The 20,844-nt window shown below is 46.1% G+C and overlaps 1 protein-coding gene across 2 annotated transcripts in view; it reads left to right on the forward strand.

The window, feature by feature from the left end:
- CAPZB (capping actin protein of muscle Z-line subunit beta) overlaps positions 1 to 20,844 on the forward strand; it is a 66,460-nt gene that overhangs the window by 11,927 nt on the left and 33,689 nt on the right. For both annotated transcript variants that reach the window (XM_033159436.1, XM_033159437.1), the window contains exon 2: positions 15,865 to 15,954. In XM_033159436.1, coding sequence (XP_033015327.1) covers positions 15,865 to 15,954 — 90 coding nt within the window. The remainder of the gene's footprint in view (positions 1 to 15,864; positions 15,955 to 20,844) is intronic.

Genomic DNA, 20,844 nt, shown 5'->3' on the forward strand with positions numbered 1-20,844 from the left:
ATGTCTTGCTTTTTAAAAAGCAAGGAGTGCTTGTCTGCGGAAATTAAGAATGGTCTGCTCAGTTGCCGGTAGGTCATGTGTGACGGACCCAGGGAGTCTTTTGGGGTCTTTGAGGTGTTCGCTGCATCTGATTTAGTGAGGCCTTCCTCTGGCACTCCCAACAGTGTGACATAGGGGTTAGAGTGTTGGAGTAGGGCCAGGGTTCTAATATTCACCTTGCCATGAAGCTCATGGGATGACCTCAAGCCATCCACTGCCTCTCAATCTAACCTACCTCACAGGATTGTTGTGGGGATTAAATGAGGAGAAAAGGGTGGGATATAAATGTAGTAAGGAAACAGCTGCATGGGGAGAGTGGCTAAGCCATTGCCAACTGCTGTAGTCACCCCCATTTGTAATAGTTGCTTGTTTTGAAAAGGAGGACTAGACAAATTCATGGTGCAGGGGAAGTCTGCTAATAGTGATTGTCTCTGATGGCAAAGTGGAACCTCCATGTTCAGAGGCAGTCAGAGTGTATTGTTCCTCAGGGGAGAAGGAGGGACACTACCTTGAGCCATTCTTCTCATTTATGTGCATTATCATGCATATGTGCCTTGCGCTGAGGCCTGGCATTGCCAACAGATTCAGGGACAGAGTCCAGGCTCACCTTAATCCCTACTGCTCATAGATGTTTGATACTGGATACAGAACCCTAGGGAGGCATTGCTGTTCTTGTTCCATGGCAAACATTCTAATCTGGCTCTCCAGCCCATAACTTCCTCATTACGGTTTAGAAACTGCCTGCAAGTAACTTTTTAAAACTGCACTGTAAATGAAACCTCCCTGATATTTCTCTAGGGTATCTGCTATCCTTAAGCCCGCCCCACCATGCCCCCCCCCACCTCTTTCCTTCTTACGCTGACTGTGTTACTGAGCTTGAAACTGATCTCCAGCTACCTGCCACCCCAGTTTTATTTTTTGCACACTGGTGCATACCAGAAATAGAAAAGTATCTGGAGGACCGATGTCTGTGGCTTTTTAACTGGGCTCTCTTGCTGCGTCTCTGCGCTGCAGGCGTCGGAAATATAACCCTGGGCTTTGAGGGGGGAAGTTCAGAAAAGCCAAGACATAAATGGAACTGCGGGAGCCAATGCCAGGCCAGAGAGCCCTGGTGGCAGTAATAAGGTTTTGGCAGGGCCTGGAGCTGGTCTCTTAATGCAGTGCCAGAGTGCAGCTGACAATAAGAGGATGGGCATACATTAAGCCTGCTGGCAACTGATGACTTGGCAGCTCTCCACATATTTCCCCTTTATATACTGGCATACTGAAGGGAGTTGGCATTTTGGGGCACTTGTTTGGGCAATTTTGGCTTACATTAGGCCTGTGAGATCTCCCACCTCCACCCCCTGCCAAGTCCTCTCAATCTCAGCCACTCCCCCTACCCCACCCGGCCACCTACCTGCCTTCTTTCTTACAGTCTTTCCCCATCTCTCATAATACTAGAACTCATGAACATCCAATATAGTTGAATTTTGGAGGATTCAGGGCAAACCAAAGGAAGGACTTGGTCACACAACACTAAAATTCATGGGAGGACAAGGCTATAGGTGGCTACTAGCCATGATGGCTGTGCTCTGCCTCCACAGCTGGAGGCAGCATTGCTTCCGAATAAGAGTTGATGGAAACTGCAGCAGGGCAGGGTTGCTGTTGTTCTCAGGTCTTGCTTTTGGGCTTCCAATTGGGGCATCTGGTTGGCCACTATAAGATCAGGATGTTCCACTAGAAAGGCCAGTAGCCTGATCCAGCATCCAGACTCTTCTACTGTAACACCAGGCCTTACTTCACAGGGCAGAAACAAGATCTCAGGTTCATTGTTGGCTCCTTGGGTTCAAGGCTGTTGTGTTTTAACACACTGTAAGTCTTGGGCCTCTCTGTTTGCTTTCGGAGGGTTGGGCCAGTTAAGATTTTTTGATAAACTTATTGGCAACTTCCCAGAACAAGCTTTGTTTCAAGCTAGCATTGCCTTTTCTTCTACTCTTCCCTTGCCCCCCTCTGAGTTTTGTTTTGCTTGCCTGCCAACAGAAGATCATATCAACGCCCCAGATGTAGATCTGTAAAATACCAGGTGGATGAGGGAAGAGGCACAGCAGCTGCTTCTAAAGTCCTTTTTAAAAAAGAAGAGGGAGGGGGTCAATGTAGCTTGAGGACTGTATGTGGGATAGGTGCCAAATGAGGAACCCAGAGGGGTCTGTTGCTACCCTGTGTTGAAAACAGAGCACGCTGGACCCATTCTCCTAGAGCTGGATTTAGAATAATGGGCTTTCTCTGCACTAGCATGCACTTTTTCCTCAACCAGAAAAGCTTCCAACCTCCTTTCAGTGCAGGCGATCCAGTTCACACTGTGCTCTTCTTTTTTGTGAGCAGATGGAAGTTTATATATCTGTTATTTTTATTTAAAGCATTTCTATCCTTCTCTTCAGCCAAAAGGGCTTTCAGAGTGGCTTAGTTGCATTCAATTAAAACAGGACAGTCCCTCCATGCTGACAGTCTAAAAGGAACTTGACACACAAGGGGAAAGGGATAGGGAGGTAAGAGGGGGGAAATCAAACTCAGACCACCAATTCTTAAGCTGCTGTTCTTATAATGATGAGCTGGCACAGTTTGGGGGCAGGAGATGCCTGATGGAGCTGGGCTTTTGGAAAAGCTGATGGAATGAGCCCTTCTTCCGTTCCGTCTGATCGAGGCCTTCTGATGGAATGGCTGCCCTCAGATGACAGTTGACGAAGAGGAGGTCTGATGGAGCTAGCCTGTCACACAGTTGGAGAAGTTCCTCTGTTGCCATGAACAGGGACCTGATGACAACATGCAATAATGTGTGTGCGCGCGCGCATGCCACTTCTGATGTAGCAGCACAGAATGCACAGGAGGTGCCTGTGAGCCCCTGTTTGTGGTTTTAGATGTGTAGAGGTGTGAGGAGGAAGGGATTAGTACAATGTCAGCTGCTGTTGTCACAGTGGCACAGAAGCTGGTCTTACCAGCTTTGCAGGTAAACTTACATGGTGGTTATCAGTTCCAGGGTATGAGTGCAAGAGTTTGCTTGCCTCACATCCTTTTCTCACAGTGGCCCAAAAAGAAGCCAGCAAGCAGGTCCTGAATGCAACAGCGGCATTCTCCTTGCTTGTGGCCAGTGGTATTGAATTAAATTGGAAAAACCTGATCCTCTCTCTGTGTGTGAACTCCCAAAGTGAGCTAGTATTCCTTTTAGCATTCCTCGTCCAAGTATAATCCCCAACTTTTTTTTTCTTTTGAAAAAAGAGTCCGTGTTTGGAAAACAAATTTATAGGGAGACTTCATGAAGTTAATCCTGTTTCTTGTAAACACATCCGCTCTGACAGGTGGAAGCTCTGACAACAGAGCTTCCACCCTTGACAGCCATGGTGGTTAAAAGCTGTGAGTGGGAAGGGGAGCCGAGGCTGTCTCTGCCACAGCAGAGCTGAACTGGCTAATGTCTGCTGAAGTCTCTGAGCGGCCGCCACTGCTACGCTTATGGGTAGTATCGTAAATCTGTCACAGGCTTTGTAAGAAAGCCAAGCCAGCCAACCAGAGGGGATACAAACTTCCTCTGTCCTGAGACATAGCGGAAATGGTGGGGAGGCACCCACATTTTCATTTAAGCTGCAAATCAAAACACTGTCTCATTCAGCTCTCCTTTGTGTGGGGAGTTCATACACAAATCTCTATATAGCAGGATTTTGCTGTAAAACAAAATGGGTTGCCTTGAGCCCCAGGTCTTGTACCTCAGCTGATGCCTACCCAGAAATAACATGCTTGCGTGTGTGTGTGTGTGTGTGTGTGTGTGTGTAGGTGTTGTCAGTTTTCAGGCTTGCCATGGTGTGAAGCCAAACTTTAGAGTAGTGGTTCCCAAACTTTCTCAGGCCACTGCCCCCTTGGGTTCAGTGTCAGATATATACCGGTAAGCTTATTGCCAAATGGCACCTTAAGCTTAGGTTACGGTCACCAGCACAGTGTCTAGGCACCATTCCCCCCCCCCCATGATGATGATGATGATTTTTCATTTCATTTCTATACCACTTTATATTTTAAAGAAAAAATCTCGTTTTATAACACATTAAAACATCAAATAAAGCAATCCAGGATAAAGCAAATTCAAGCTTCAAAGAAAATATTTCAGGTCCTTCTCTAAGTGACATTTGGCTGTCCCCATATTTATTTACCTACTTGATTGATACAGCTGCCTTGTAGAAGAAGCAGTCTAGTGTAGTGGTTAGTGCGTCAAACTAGGACTGTGGAGATCAGTGCTCAAACCTCCACTCAGTCATGAAGCTCACTGGGTGACCTTGGGCCAGTCACAGCCTCTTAGCCTAACCTACCTCATGGGGTCGTTGTAGAGTTTAACTGAGGAGGGGGTGAGTCATGTACTTCTTGTAGGAAAGGGTGGGATATAAATGCAATAAGTAAGCTGTTCTACTTACCTGCTTAAGAAAGCTGGAGGGGGTAGCCAGATGAAGATGTCAGTCGCCAACCCGACATCCAGAGATCTCCACATGGTAGTAATTGGATCGGTGCCAATTGCAAAAAAAGCGCCTGACACCTTGGGAATTTCTAACACTGCTTGGGTTCCATAAATTCATTCCCAGCACCCGCTGCCATACACTACAAAAAACATTATTCAGTGTATTGGTTTGCACAATCCACTAAGGAACATAATTGACACAATAAAATTCAGAAGTGTATCAAAGTCCAATTCAATAAAATGGGTGAACCTGATTTAGTAATACCAGTTTTTCAAGGTCATCAGCATTTCATTTCATTTCACTCCCCTTGCCTCTTAGTGCCCCTCTGGGTAATCCCACTGCCCCCCCCAGTGGTAGTACTGCCCACTTTGGGAACCACTGGTATATTACCTTGCACATCTCTTACATGCTGGTTACAGCCAGACCAGATTATATGCTTATTTTAAATGTTGGCTGCATGTTAACTGTCACAGTAAGGGACAGAAACTTGGTTTGAAAGCTGAGATTCTTAAGAAGGTGAATTTAAGCTTCTGCAGAAATGTGACATGCACACACACCATGTGTCTTGTTGGGGCTTATTTCTATGCAAGTGTCCCAGCCTGCATGTTGATGCCATTTCCTTCCTCTCTTTAGCGGCTGCTAAAATATCCTGGCTTCTGCAAAATGCAGTTGCTATAAATGCAAATTGCATGCTGTGGGGTTTCTTTTCTTTCCTTTCCTTTCCTTTCCTTTCCTTTCCTTTCCTTTTCTTTGTAGCATTCATTTGAAACACAGTATTTTAACTTGTTTTGCCTTGATTGAATGCTTTTACTGCAGCCAATGGATCATTTCCCTCTCCGCTTCTTATCTTCCAAGCTCCTAGATTATTTGGCTCTTTCTCCCTCCTCCCCCCCCCCATCAAATTTCACCTTACATACATTCCAGGAACATAGCTGCTTTAATAAAATGCTGATATTTTGCTGTGAAAGTTTCTGGCACTGTATCTTGGGGGGTGGCTTGTGGTAAAAAGGGGAACATGTAAGAGGGAGCATAAAACATAATTTTCAAGCTTCCTGCTTAATAAGCCAATTCGTTGAGTTCATGCTTGTCTACTGATGCCGTTCTGAACTGGACAGTGATAACCTTCTTTGGTCATGTTCCTGGCTTGGAATTCTACTCTGTCAGATATTTATCTGGACCATGGATAAAAGCAGTAACAAAATAAAGTATTTATCTTACTTTATTATTTTATTTAGAGCAGGTGTCAGCAAACTTTTTCAGCAGGGGGCCGGTCCACTGTCCCTCAGACCTTGTGGGGGGCCAGACTATATTTTGAAGGAAAAAAATGAACGAATTCCTATGCCCCACAAATAACCCAGAGATTCATTTTAAATAAAAGGACACATTCTACTCATGTAAAAACATGCTGATTCCCGGACCCTCCACGGGCCGGATTTAGAAGGTGATTGGGCCGCATCCGGCCCCTGGGCCTTAGTTTGGGGACCCCTGATTTAGAGCTTTGGTATCCTGCCCTTCAGCCAATTAAAATGAGAGAGACTTGCAGGCTTAAGGTTGGAAAAGCACAACACAAAAGGGAAGAGGGGACAGGGAAGGCAGAGGAAGAAACCAAACTGGGGCATCAGTTTTTAAATAGTAATTTTCTTATAATGGCTAGCTGGCATAGAAACAATTCAGGGGGCAGTAGCTGACCTTTCAGCAAAGCTGATAAAAGAAGCTCTGCTTCCCATCCCTCCCTCTGAGGCAGCCTGGTGGAACGCATTATGACCATAAACGTTTTCACTAGTGCCCTCTGACATGTTGCTTTCCAAACAACAAGAGAGTATGTCTGTGTTCCAAGGTTTTTGCAGCCTAGAAATAGACATGAGGGAAACGGGATGGAAGGTAAGGGAGGCAGGAGTCAGCAGGGGAAGAAAATATATATACACTATTTCAATTACATGTACAGTGGTGCCCCGCTAGACGAATGCCTCGCAAGACGAAAAACTCGCTAGACGAAGGCATTCGTCTAGCGGGAGGCTGCCCCGCAAGACAAATTTGTCTATGGGGCTGCCTCGCAAGACGAAAATTTTTCGTCTTTTTTTTTCGTCTAGCGAAAGCGCGGCTGTCATTGCCGCTTCGCTAGACAAAAAACCCGCTAGACGAAAATTTTCGCAGAACGAATTATTTTCGTCTAGCGGGGCACCACTGTACTTACAATAACTTGTTTAAGAAATGCCCATAAACCATGTGCATAAAACAGGAAAACAATCACCAGTGATATACAGATAAAATCAGTAGATTTTTTTTTAAAAAAACACACACAAATATATATAACTAAATTATAGGCTGGCTGAAATAAACTGAATTGCAGGCATCTAAAATAGCACAAGAAAGGAGCTTTGCTGAATATTAGGCAGGGAATTCCAAAGACATCTCACAACAGATGTGGGCAGGAGAACTAGGGAGCCTCAGGCCCAAGGGCCACATGTGGCTCCCAAGGCTTCTGCCTGGTCTTCAGGGTTCTCCCCAGGGCGTGCCACTCACTGACCCTCTATCTGTGGCCTCTGTGAGTGCTTTTGCCTGGCTGAACTGTATCCTTAAAGCTGTAGTTGCTTGCTTTGATGGAGTCTGGAAATATGTGTGGAAACTTCTGCTTTTATGTGGTTGGAGTGTAGTGTGTGCCCTACCAAAAGAAATCACATCCATTCTTCTGGCCATTTTTGCTTCTGACCACAGCCATCACTGGCATGTGGCCCCTGGAGGGTTCCCCATGATAGAATGTGGCCCTCAGACTAAAAAAGGGTTTCCCGCTCATGCAGTAGGGATAATTGGACAAGTCTGTATGCCAGGTAGCTCATCACATAGAAGGCCTTCATAAACAAACAAGATTGTGTTCATAGTACAAATACTGTAATCCATACAACTGAGTCATTATGACAATCAAGGAAATCTTGGTGCTATCTTGCTGCTGCAGAGGCATAGGAAACCTTTTTCATTCCGTTTTGCCAGTAAGTAGTTGATGATTTGTTGGCTGGACTAAGTTACATGCCCTGTAAGCTATGAGGGCAGAGACGAGTTCAGGAAATGCCCCTGGCGAAAGCATTAATTGCTGGCCAAACATCTTAGTAAAATGCAGGGGAGAGATGCAGTTCCTCCCCCTGCTTAAGCTATTGATGTCACTTGTTCCTTCCTCCTGACGCCACGCTTATTGGGTAATGGATCCTTCTTTTTGGTCAAGTTTATAGTCCGTGGGTCTCCTTGGCACTGGATGAAAGCAGCCAAATTGCACAGTTACGGTTAATGACAAGTTGTACAAATAATCAACATCCCTTCTATTATGCAGAAGATAAACAGAAACACAGAAGATGCAGGGTCAAAGAGAATGGCGTCCTCTCTCCCAACCTCAGCCTGTTTAGAGTGAGCATGTAGCATAAAATTCTGGTCTGGGGCTGCGGGGAGATATTGGCTCTGGAGAGAATTTCTCTGTTTTGGTTAGCAGATTTTGGCTACTGCTGGAACGTCAAAGGTAACATTGTTCTTATGTTCCCTCTGCAAGACAATGCACAAGCCATATTTCATCTGAAAGGGAAGTTCTAAAATCTACAGTCTTTTCTTAAAACCAACCAAAATGTCACAAAACAGTGAGCAGTTTGATTCAGCTTGGAGAACTCTTCAGGGTTTCAGAAAGTAGATGTTGGATTTGTTGTCAAATGTTATTTAGGAAATTGTAGCATATTGTTATGCCATGTGTACACCCGTGTGTGTGTGTCCTTGGGCACACAGTTTACCCATCCTTTGTGCCTCCTGGGATGTTCTCGAAAACTCAAACATTTGCATGCTTTTGTAGCAAGTTGACATCGATCTGGCGATAAAAATGGTGTTTCACTCTGTGACAGCCACAGCTTTAGACAGCAAGTGCTTTCACTGCTGTTATGTCCTTGGAGTTGTTTCTCTCCTTTTCAAAAAGAAAGGGAACTTTACACAGATAAAGCCCTGAATTTTTCAGTCTTGTAGGATTCGTGGAAAGCAAAGCAAGAATGTATTAAATAGAAGGGGAGGGTCAGCTGGTAACAAAGCAGATGTCAGTGAAGATCCCAAGGAGTGAAAGCATCTTTGCAGGAGGTTTATTAAAGGAGATTTACCTTGGCTGAGGGTTTCCGTTAGCTCTAGGCTCTTAGATCTCTCCATCCTGGAGTGACTGGAATTGTAAAATAAGAAGTTCATTTAGAACTTCCCCTCTGCACTCCCCGCTCCTGTCACGGCAGTTCGCTCCTGGGGTGAAGATGCGAGCAATGGAAAATTGCCCACATGCTCTGAAAATCCCCAAGCCTTGGAGATCTTGGCTTGCTTTGCAGCCCACACTGGGATTGGTATGCGGAGCTCTGTAGTTGCCTTTTTGTGGTGCAAAGGGTTGTGTTTTCTTATTCCCTGCACTCTGGGGCAGGAGGAAATGCCCTGACAGGCCATGGTGTTGGTGGGTAATGCAAGCATTATGTCTAGTTCAGTTTCTGTTGGCAGGTGAGGGCATGTTCAGAAACTCTGTGTGTGTGTGCTGGGCAGGGGAAAGGTCAAAATTATATACTGTATCAGAAGGCAACCCAGAGTGAACTATAGTCAAGGCAGTTTTGTAATTGGAAGACAATTTGTGTTTTTCTCCATTCAGGGCTTCAGTGTGCCATGAATGGCCAGATATGTGTGGTCATGAATATTAGTAACTTTGGAGACTCACTTGCAAGACTGAGGAGATCCAAATTTTGCACCAACAACAGAAATTATATCTGTTGAAATAATGCAAATTTGAGTAGTTTTGCTTGAGTTACAGAACAACTCCCCGCCCTGTCCCCACAGTAGTCATGGCGGGTGGCACAGACGTCCCTGAAGCCCAACTTCTTAACTCACCCTTCTTGCTTCAAATACTTCATCTGACTTTTTTTTTGCACTTGTCTCAAGCTTGTATCTGTGTCCAGTCTTGCCTTGCTGTGCTACACTATTCTGGTTCTCTGAAAGAAATACAGTAGTGGGGAAGAAAACTTACTGAAGATTGCTACAGGGAACCAGGCAGAGGGCCTTCTTGGTAGTGGCACCCGCCCTGTGTAATGCCCTCCCATCAGAGGTCAAGGAGATAAACAACTACCTGACATTCAGAAAATACCTGAAGGCAGCCCTGTTTAGGGAAGTTTTTAATCTGTGATATTTTAATGTATTTTAATATTTGTTGGAAGCTGCCCACAGTGGCTGGGGAGACCCAGCCAGATGGGTGGGGTACAAATAATAAATTATTGTTATTGTTATTGTTATCAATAATAATAATAATAATAATAATATTTTCTTCCTTACCATTCAGTATTGTCATTGAACTGCTTTGTTCTTGTCTTGTGTTGATGCTTGATGGACTAGAACAGGGAAGGGGAAACACATTTTGCTAGACTCCAACTACCACCATCCTTTCTGACCCCTGGGTTAGAAACTTGAAATGCTTTGCACACCAAAAGTCTTTGGTTCAGCTCCAAATGGCTCTCATGTTGTAGGTCTTGGAAGGGCTATAGCTCAGTTGTAGAACTTCTGCCTGCATTTAGAAGGTCCAAGGTTCAATCCTCAGGCATGGCTGGGAGGGCCCTAGAGAGACACTGTCAGTTAGTTTAGGTTGGGATGCGGGTGGCGCTGTGGTCTAAATCCCTGAGCCTCTTGGGCTTGCCAGTTGGAAGGTCCCAGCTTCTGCCAACCTAGCAGTTTGAAAGCATACCATTGTGAGTAGATAAATAGGCACCGCTATGGCAGGAAGGTCAACAGTGTTTCCGTGCGCTCTGGCTTTCGTCACGGTTTCCAGGAGCGGTTTAGTCATGCTTGCCACATGACTCGGAAAGTTGTCTGTGGACAAACGCTGGCTCCCTTGACATGAAAACGAGATAAGCGCTACACCCCATGGTCGCCTTTGACTGGAGTTAACCATCCAGGGGTCCTTTTATCTAGTTAGTTTAGACAATCCTGAGCTAGATGGACCATTGAATGTGAGAGCTGCTGCCAGTCAGTGTTTGCAACTCTCAACTAGATGGACCAGCAACTTCCTATGTTCCTTAAATGTCTCTCTTCCTGAGATATGGGAGAGCTGCTTCCAGCCCAGGGTAGGAACAATATTCAGCAGCTTCAGTTATGTTCCAGAGTATGTCCAGAGATCTGTGTAGGTGGCATGAAAAAGTACTGTAGCCTTGGGCAGTCTTGAAGTTTAAGTCACCTGTGATCCAGCCCTGTAGCACCACATAATTAATCTTTATGAGTGATGTGTAACACTTTTTCTCCCAACCAAAATTCTGAGTCATAGGAAAGTGCTTAAGGAAGCAGCCAGTGAAGTTTAGTGTCTCTTCTATCCCCTCCCAGTCCTTTTAAAGCAATTCCAACTGGCACTGGTGGGGCAAGCTGCTTCCTCCAGCGTTCTCATGATCCTGAAGCAGAGACCCTGACCTGGCAACTGTGCTTTCTGAAACTGTGTTGGAAGGAGCAATGGGGGGCAATGACAGTATGTGGCCAGAAAGATCCTCTTTCTGGGATCAGCTGCTAGTTGTAACTTCCTATGCCAGTCTAAACAGTGTTTTGGTTTTGGTTTGTTTTTCCTTTGTGAGGGGATGAGCAGGGAAGAGGGTAGAGCAGGGGCCAGCAACCTTTTTCAGCTGTGGGCCGGTCCGCCGTCCCTCAGACCATATGGTGGGCCGGACTATATTTTTTTTGGGGGGGGGGAATCAACGAATTCCTATGCCCCACAAATAACCCAGAGATGCATTTTAAATAAAAGCACACATTCTACTCATGTAAAAAACCAGGCAGGCCCACAAATAACCTAGAGATGCATTTTAAATAAAAGGACACATTCTACTCATGTAAAAACACGCTGATTTCCGGACTGTCCATGGACTGGATTGAGAAGGCAATTGGGCCGCATCCGGCCCCCAGGCCTTAGGTTGCCTACCACTGGAGTAGAGCAAAATCCTTTTCTGCATCTGTGCTAAGTAAAAAGTCCAGGCTCCTGCTTTTGGAATTGCTTCTACAGGTAGTTTGCTTGCATACAGGCCCTGGATTTTTATCTATTTACAAAGAGTGAGTCCGAACCAAGTGGTTCAAATGGTCTTCCAAGGCATGACCTGGAGGCTTGAACACTAGTGGGCAGGTGGTGTGGTTTGTTTTCCTCGTCATGGAAGCCATAGTTTATTCTGATGTATGAAATGGGAAGCTGTGGCTTGCTCTTGTCCTCCAAACCAGAACTGTAAACAGTGGATCTGCTACATTACGTTACATCTTCCTCCACAATTGGAGGCAGCAATGCTTCTGAATACCAGTTTCGGGAAACTCCAGGAAGGAAGAGTGTCCTTGTGCTTGAATCCAGCTTTGCGTGTTTCCAACAGGCATCTGGCCACTGCGATTACAGGATGCTTCACTACCGTGTTTCTCCTAAAATAAGACACCGTCTTATATATTTTTTTGCTCAAAAAAACACAGTATGGCTTATTTTCAGGGGATGTCTTATTTTAACTGTGTCGCATCGGTACGCTGCATAGCCACGCCTCCCCAGGCTGTTTTAATGGGAGGTACCACATCACTAACAGGGACCCAGGTGGCGCTGTGGGTTAAACCACAGAGTCTAGGACTTACTGATCAGAAGGTCGGTGGTTCGAATCCCTGCCATGGGGTGAGCTCCCATTGCTTGGTCCCAGCTCCTGCCCACCTAGCAGTTCGAAAGCACGTCAAAGTGCAAGTAGATAAATAGGGACCGCTCCAGCGGGAAGGTAAACGGCGTTTCCGTGCGCTGCTCTGGTTCGCCAGAAAGCGGCTTTGTCATGCTGGCCACATGACCCGGAAGCTGTCTGTGGACAAACGCCGGCTCCCTCGGCCTATAGAGCGAGATGAGCGCCGCAACCCCAGAGTCGGACACGACTGGACCTGATGGTCAGGGGTCCCTTTACCTTTACCTTTACCACGTCACTATGGCTTATTTTTGGGGTATGGCTTATTTTTGGGGAACGGCTTATATTTCGCAAATGCATAGAAATCCTGCTATGGCTTATTTTATGGCTATGTCTTATTTTAGGAGAAACAGGGTATATGAGCCATTAGCCTGATCCAAGCAAGGCTTTTCGTATGTTCTTTATATTCTTATTTTAACAAGTATTATCCCACTTTTCCTTCAAGGACTTAAGAAAAGAGTAAGTGGTTCTCTTTATCCTCAGAACCATGTTATGAGGATAAAGGCTGAAAGGAAGTGACTGGCCCAAGGTCTCCCAGTGAGCTTCATGGCTAAGTGGGGATTTGAACCAGGTGTCCCAGGTCTTAGTCCAGCACTCTAATCACTACAACACACTTGGCTCCCTGGAGCTCTGGCCTGGAGTTTGCTGATTCAGACATTGTAAGCTGCTGTAGGTTGTGTAAAATAGGAAACTGAAAGTGATGCTAGGGGTTGGGGGTGGGGAGAGGCAAAAGTTTGTGGTTTGTTGACAACTGGGTTGAGACAAACCTCCAGTATTTCCCCTTTTTTCTGTTCTTTATATTTATTATTTTATTTAGATTTTTTAAAATATCTTGCCAAAAAAGGCTCCCAGAGCAGCTTAAGCCTCACTACAAAAAGCAGGCTGTCCGTGTCATCAGGCTTACAATCACAAAAGGCTTACAGCACAAAAGGAAAATGCACTGGGAGGGAGGAGGAAATAAACTCGGGGTAAAGTTCTTAGGTTCTAATGGCAAGGTGGATTTTTTTTTTAAATTGTAGATAACTTTTTATTATATTTTTAATACTGACAGTATACAAAAAACAACAACTACTACAATTACCAGGTAGATTGTTTTGACAAATATCTGCTTATTGCTGTGAAAGGCTAGGACTCCTCTGTGGCATATTTCATTTCTAGCATTTCAAACTGCCCTCCCAAAATTGCTAGCCTGGTTTCCTGTGTGGTCCTCTGTCATTTTGTGGCACTTTGAGAATCACTTTGCAAGAGTTTTCCATAGCTTAGTGGTAGCTCATCTGCTTTGCTTTAAAAAAGTCTCTGGTTTAATCTCTGGATAGGATTGGGAGACTCTTCCTGTCTGAAAACCCCAGGAGCTTCTGCCAGTCAGTGTCTGATTAAGTGTAAAGGCAGCTCCCACTGTTGCCGTGTTCCTGCTCACCTGCAGGCAATTCTTGCTCTTCATAGGTGAATTACTACTGCAAGCCTACCTTTAGCAACAGTGAAATCCAGCTAGCTTGGCACTATTTCCCCGCTGCTTCTCCAAATATATTTTAAGACATTGAAGCAAGTACCTTTTAACAAGTTGCTACACAAAAGAGTGAAGAGGCTGGGGGAAGAAAAAGGAGGAGGGAGAATTGTTTTTATATTTTATTCCACCTCTCCACCAGTCAGTTGAAGGTGGTTTTCATTAAAACATAATAAATATAAACATGTAAAGGATTTGTGTCTGTGCTCGCTGATTAAAAATCTGAGGACTGGTAACTTGTCTTCAAGACAATTGCAACCTGTTCTGTACAGTTGGTCAAAAGTATCCCCCCACCCTCATCTTCAGGCGCCCCCATAGGGTCCACCTTCCGCCACGTCAGCATTTGTTTATTTGGCCTGTCTGTTTTGATAGTGTGCAAGTGCTGCATGTTCAGGGGTGTGTGTGTGTGTGTGTGTGTGTGTGCGCGTGCGCGTGCGTGCATGCGTGTGTGCTGTGACCTCTGAAGAATTCATACCTAGGAATCCATTCCCAGGCTCCATCCATGGTTGGCATTTACAACTCCTGCAAAGGAGGAAGCGCTGACACCGCTTGCTAATGACAGGTGGTGCGCTGGGAGCCCTTGGCGCCACAAAACTGTGCTGAGGACAGTTTGCAGGCACATCTTTGGGGCTCTGTGTTCTTTCCTGTTGAAATGGGAGGGTGGTGAAGTGCACAGCTCCCAGCCTTGCTGCTCCTTGCAAGTGTGTGCTGCCTCCCTCTCCCTGTCAACATCAACAGAAGTTGCCTTCCCTTGATGTACTCTTGCAGCATAAAGTTACACTATACTGTCACTGCCACAGCCATGTGCCTCTGAAAACCAGTTGCTGGGGTTCAACAAATGGGAAGAGAGAGAGAAAGGTGTGCACGTTGCACTTGGGTCCTGCTTGTGGGCTTCCCTTTGGGTCCAGTGATAGAAACTCAGATATGGAAGCTAGGTGCCAAATGGTTCCTTAATCTAGGGTTACAGTCACCAAAACGGAATGCCTAGTTGGTCGTATTTTCAACATGACTTTTTGGTTCCTGAAATTCATTCTGATTGTGCAGATAAAATATAATGGATAGAATTATACAGGATGTGTTGCTAGTGTGTGAAAACAGACAAGATCCAAGGATCCCCAGGCGTGCACCTCCAGATGGTGGAGGCATCTGGTGCCCGGGCATCTTCATGGTCCCAAGTGTCCGATAGTCTGGTGCAAAATGTGCCTGGGAAATTTCGAACGCTGTTTGGGGCATCTGGGTGGGCTGCTGAATGCTGGACTAGATTGACCTCTTTTGGCCTCATCCAGCTTCAATTCCCTTCTTATGAGTAACTGAGAGGGAAGGCTGTTGTCTTCATGCCCTGTATATAAACTTCGTGTGGGCACTTTTTTGGCTGCTGTGAGAATAAGATGCTGAACTGGATGGGCCTTTGTATTCCCTGTTGTTCCTAATGGCAACAGTTGTGTGTGTGTTTCTTATATCCTATTTCACTCGTTCACCTTTACTTAGGCTGGAAGCTAAGCATTGTAGACTAAAAGAAAGAATGGATGTGGGATGGCACTATCCTGTTTAAGGCAGGGTCACTCAACCCCAAGTGGCTGGTGGTCACAAGTATGGCAAAGGGAGCACCTGGTTGCTTTGAGGGGGGGGGCAATCTCTTCCCTCCTACAGTTTGATCCTAAATTGCAAGATTGCTCCAGTTACCAGGAGCCCAGAAAGTGGCAAGCCTTCGGGCAATAATTTGGTGATCCCTCAGATAATAATTCCATCGTCACACAGCTGTGTCAAGCGAGCCTCACTTCCAGTGTGTACTGAATGATTTCCTTTATGGTGCAAGATGTCCCAAGTTGTGAAAAACGTACTGACATGATTTGCCATGTTCAGCAGCAATGCTTTGTGCTGGGGTAAAGGCTTACCTAAGTGACAGAGTGCGTGCTCTGTATGCAGAATGTATTGCGTTCACTCGCCAAAACAGTATAGATAAAAAGGATCTTGGGCTGGGAATAAGATCTGTCCAAGATTCTGCAGTTCATCAAAGTAGGCTGTCCTGGGGCTTGGCTGGGTCAACCGTCAGTCTGGCTTGGTACAAGAAAACTTCATGCTGTTGTCTGAGAGTGATTTAACATACCCCCCTCTTCTGTTCCTCCTCCCACAGAGTGACCAGCAGCTGGATTGTGCCTTGGATTTGATGAGGCGTCTGCCTCCCCAGCAGATTGAGAAAAACCTCAGTGACCTGATTGATTTGGTGAGTATTGGGGTATCTTAAACTAGAGCAGAGTTATCATGTCCCCTGTTCATGCCAAACCATTGGTTGCACCAACCAATTTAGATCCCGGTAAAGGCACATGGTAGACCAGCTTACCCCTGCCTGGGGTTTCTCCAGATGTTTTGGGCTACAGCTCCCATCCTTGTGGCTAACTATTGGCCAGCTGGCTGGTGGGAGTCCTGGTACAACAATATCTGGAGGGTAGCAGGTTTCAGTAGATAAACCATGGTTTAGAGTTGATTGTCTTCATTTTCCACCTGTTCCAAATTGCAGTAGGCAAATCACTGTTCATAGCTGCTTGTCTGCTCTCACTTTCCATCTGCTTGGTGCACTTCTTTTTGAGAGCAGTGGACGCTAGAAGCAAGGCAGTGGCTGCAATTTTGGCTTCTCGCATCAGACATTGTGGCAACTCTTTGTTTGCAAACCCCTTTCAAACAGTAGTTTGTGATTCTGCTTTGCTAGCTGATTTTGTAGCTGAAATGTCACAGCTCTGATATTGGAAGAATTGTAGTTGAGGACTTGTGTAAAGACTGCAGTACCCTTAATATGACGTCTGAATTAATCCTCTTTGTGTGAGACTGCTGCTGTTTTCAGGAGGTGCACTGTGACCTCATCCAGAGGGTACACCTCTGTTCCTGTACCTGCTTCTGTAATTGGAGAAACGCCATAGCTCTGTGGTAGAGCGTGTGCCAGGGGCCTGACTTGGCATAAAGCAGCATCTTATGTTAGGAGAGTCCCAAATTCCTATCTACTTTGTAGCTCAGTGGAAGACCATCCATTTTACATGCAGAAGTTCCCTGGTTCAATCCCCAGTGGCATCTCCAGGCAGGACTGGGAGAGACTCCTTGCCTGAAACCCTGGAGAGCAACAGCCAGTCAGTGTGGCTTGACTCTGCATAAGGCAGTTTCTTGTGTTCTGAAGATATCTCCTCCTTCCTGAGATCTTGGAGAGCTGTTCCAGCCAGTGCAGCTTAAAATATGTCTTCGGAGTCTATCCGAAGATTGATTAATCTACGTTGGTGGCACAAAAAGGCATTGTGGTCTTGGACAGCCTTGAAATTAACCTACCTGTGAGCAGGCATCATAAATCCTTACAAGTGATGTGTAATGTTTCTCCTTGGTATCTCCAGGCAGAGCTGTGAAAAGACCCTTGTCTGAGATCCTGGAGAGCTGCTGCCAGTCAGTGTAGGCAATGCTGAGCTAGATGGACCAATGGTATGGCTCAGTGGAGGATAGAAGTTTATATAGAATTATGTATGGCATGGAGAAAGTGGATAGAGAAAAGTTTTATTGGATGGCTTAAAAAAAATATTGGACCAATTCATGGAGGAAAATAAGGCTGTCAATGGCTACTAGCCACAATGGCTGGGCTGTGCCTCCACAGTTGGCAGCAGCGAGGTTTCTGAATATTGGTTGCAGGAAACTGCAGGAGAAAGTGTCCTTGTACTTTGATCCTGCTTGCTGGTTTTCCACAGGCAATTGCTTGGCCACTGTGAGAACAGGAAGCTCGACTAGATGAGTCACTGACCTGACCAAACAAGCTCTTCTTTAGGGTCTTATGGCAGTTTCCCATGTTTCTATAACTTCCTTGTTGCTTGCGGTGCTTAGGTAGGCCAAAGGCCTGCATACCTCACCTCTTGCAAGTTAAGGGGGCCCACTGAGGGCGTCTTACCTGAGCCACACACTCACCCGCATATCTGGGTCTGAACTGGTGGAATGTGAAGGTGGAAGCCTCATTTAAGCTGCTTAGTGATAAATCCCCCCCCCAAAGGTCCTTGCAGCTCCTGTATGTCAAGCTGCATGAGGTGCCTTGCTCTGTACACAATTGTGCTGACAGAAGGGAAAATATCCAACTTGAACGTGAAATCAAAAGGGCACGTGGGTAGAGGGTGGAGGCCCTTTCCCGGTCACTGCCCCTCATCAGCTCCCAAACGCTTCCTTGTTCATTAGCAGAGCGGCACGGCCGCCCCCTCTCCCCCATCACATCTGTTGTGGCTTCCTTGGGCCGCTGCTGAGCCTGTAATTAGAGTTCATTAGAGCCCTTGTCAGTCACGGGCCTCCCCAAAGCACAGCCTGAAAGGAGCGGGGCCTGCGGGTGCCAGTAATCCGCCTTGGCAGGGAGCGCTCAGGCTTGGCATCTTAATTATCAATTATTTGGAAATGGGCAGCTTGGAGCAGCCGTTTGGGTGCTTTGCAAGGTTTTTTTAGAAACTGCTTGTTGAAGAGGGGCAGGAGGTGGCTGCTTTTTAGGGTTGCAATATGAGGATTGTTTCGGCAAGTACTGTAGTCATTTTAACGGTTGTTCTTCATGCAGTACATAGTTAAACTATGGAACTCACTCCTGAAGGAGGGAGTGATGAGCACCAACTTGGATGGCTTTAGGGGACAAATTCAAGGAATGGACAAATTCAAATTGGAGGATAAGTCTAATAATGGCTACATTCCATGATAGCTATTCTCTGCCTCTGCAGCAATGCTTCTGAATGCCAGTTGTTGGAAACCCCAAGAGAAGAGAGAGCTCTTGTGCTTGAATCCTACTTACTGGGTTAATATAGACATCTGGTCAGTACTGATTTGAAAGGTGTTTAAAAAAAAAAAAAAAAAGTCCCCCAACATTGTTGAACACTATTATTTATTTATTTATTTATTGCATTGATATCCAACATTTTTCTCCATGGAGCTCGGTGGCATACATGGTTCTCCCCCTCCTCGTTTAATCCTCACAGCAACCCTGTAAGGTAGGTTAATGACTGGCCCATGGTTGTTCTTCAAGCTTCATGGCCGACTGGGGGTTCAAGCCCTGGTTTCCATTGAGTGACCACTGCGAGAACACTATGCTTGACTAAGTGAGCTCTTAGCCTGATCCTGCAGGGCTTTCCTTGTGTTCTTAATAAATAAGTAGCAAGGCAAACAGAACTATAAAGCCTCAGCACGGCTTGACTTAAAGCCTTATCCTATCCAATGAGAGAAAGGTACATGTGGGTGTAGATAGAGAATATCTGCATCACTTCATGGGTTGCAGAGGAGTCCTCTGCCACCAGCCAAGGGACTAAAGGCCACTAGAAGGCTCAACTCCCTGAAGGACTATCACAGCCATGAGGGAAAACCAACCTGGCTCCATCCTATAGCTAGTGCTGCAACTGCTCCAGCGCTTAGCTTCCCCCCCCTCATTCCCACCCCCTTTTGTGCCACGTCTCTTAGATTATGAACCCGCATGCAGGGATGGTTAAGCATACAGAGCTTAAGAAACGTGTTGTGCCTTGCGTGTTAGTGGTCACCATTCTGTTGTCACACTCTCTGGCAACCGGTGGACAAACTTGGCGTGATGTGACAGATTTCTCTTTAAGCATTTGTTGGCTCTGATAAAAACAAACAAGGCTTTTCTTGCTATTTCTCTCTCTTTTTTTGAAAAACACAAACCCTGCCTTTAAACACACACACACACACACACACACACACACACGGTGGAAAGTCTGGTAAAAGGAACTATTTTGATAAGATGGGAACTGCAGCAAGGTGGGGGGTCTAGAAACTGCCAGGGATCCACTTCTCTTCTTGCCCCCACCCCCACCCCACCCCCAGCAGAAGTGTAAGCATCAAAGCAATCCTGGGCAGTCTAGCTGCTGGAAAACTGATCTTGTCTGAGTCATTTCTCCACAGTTTTTGTCCCAAGAAAGTTTTGTCTTGGAGGCATGCCTGTTTCATGTTGTGTGTTTTTTTTTTAAGGCAGCACTTCCCCGTAAAAGTCACACCATGATAACCATGCCATTGTCCCATCTCAGATGAGTTAAGCCCTCTAAGGCAGGGGTTAGGCAAGGAACTTCCATCTTGTGGGTCAGATGTGGACCTTCAGTTCTCTTTCTCCCTGGCCCTTAGGACTCTTCCCCAGGCCACACCCCTCACTGGCTTTCTTTCTCCCCTCCTGAGGTCCCTCCCACGCAACTCACTTTTTGTCCTTTTATTTTTTTAATGGAAGATGCCAGGCTTTTAACCCGGGACCTTCTGCATGCAGAGCAGGCACACTTTCACTGAGCTTTGATCCCTTTCCACCCAAAAGGAGAGGCAGGGTGCTTTGAAGCCCTGACCTCTGGAAATCATCTCCCCCCCCCCCCCCGCTTCTGACTCCTGGGTCTTCACTAGGTATTGTAGATGGCAACTTTCAATCATATGTTCACCGCCATGAGAACTAGTACCTTGAGGCACCTGCAAAACTTTGGCATTGAAAGTTTCATGTAAGGCAGCAAGCTTGGTTCTGCACCCCAAGCCACATTCTGTGCCCCTAGGTACCCCGCATGTGCCTGAATGAAGCCCTCCTTCCTAGCTGGAGGTGAGCAGATGCTGTTCACCCATTTTGCATGTGATCAGGCTGAAAGCAGCTATATACAACCTTCGAAAGATAATTTGACTGTGAAAACTTGGCCATTTTGTCCATCTCCCCTGGCAAGAGCTGACAAACTGGTGTGTGTTGGTGGTTGTGTGCCTGCATGTGCGGAACAAATGCAGGAATCCAGATCGTTGCTAGGAAGACTAGCAAGCTTGGAAAAACTGCCTCGCTTTCCTTGAGCACCTTGATGGGAAGAGACGCCCTGCTGACAGCAGCCAGGGGTTCAAAAGGACGGCCTTTTATGAACTTGGAGTTCTTTCCGAAAGATGTTTAGCATGTTGGGCATAGTGCAGCCGGCCATTCCTAATGCTGAAAGCAGCTGTCAGGGATCCAAACTGAGGATTATTGGCATCAGAATCAGGGGACTTGGCACAATTAGCACTGTTAGCCAGTTTTCCACCCAGCGAGCGCAGCTGTAAATAGAAATGCCTTCAACTTAGAAGCAGTTACCATTGGGGTATTCGGAACTTGCTTTAAGACACTCTT

The sequence above is a fragment of the Lacerta agilis genome, chromosome 8 (assembly GCF_009819535.1).
Source record: "Lacerta agilis isolate rLacAgi1 chromosome 8, rLacAgi1.pri, whole genome shotgun sequence".
Lineage (NCBI taxonomy): Eukaryota > Metazoa > Chordata > Lepidosauria > Squamata > Lacertidae > Lacerta > Lacerta agilis.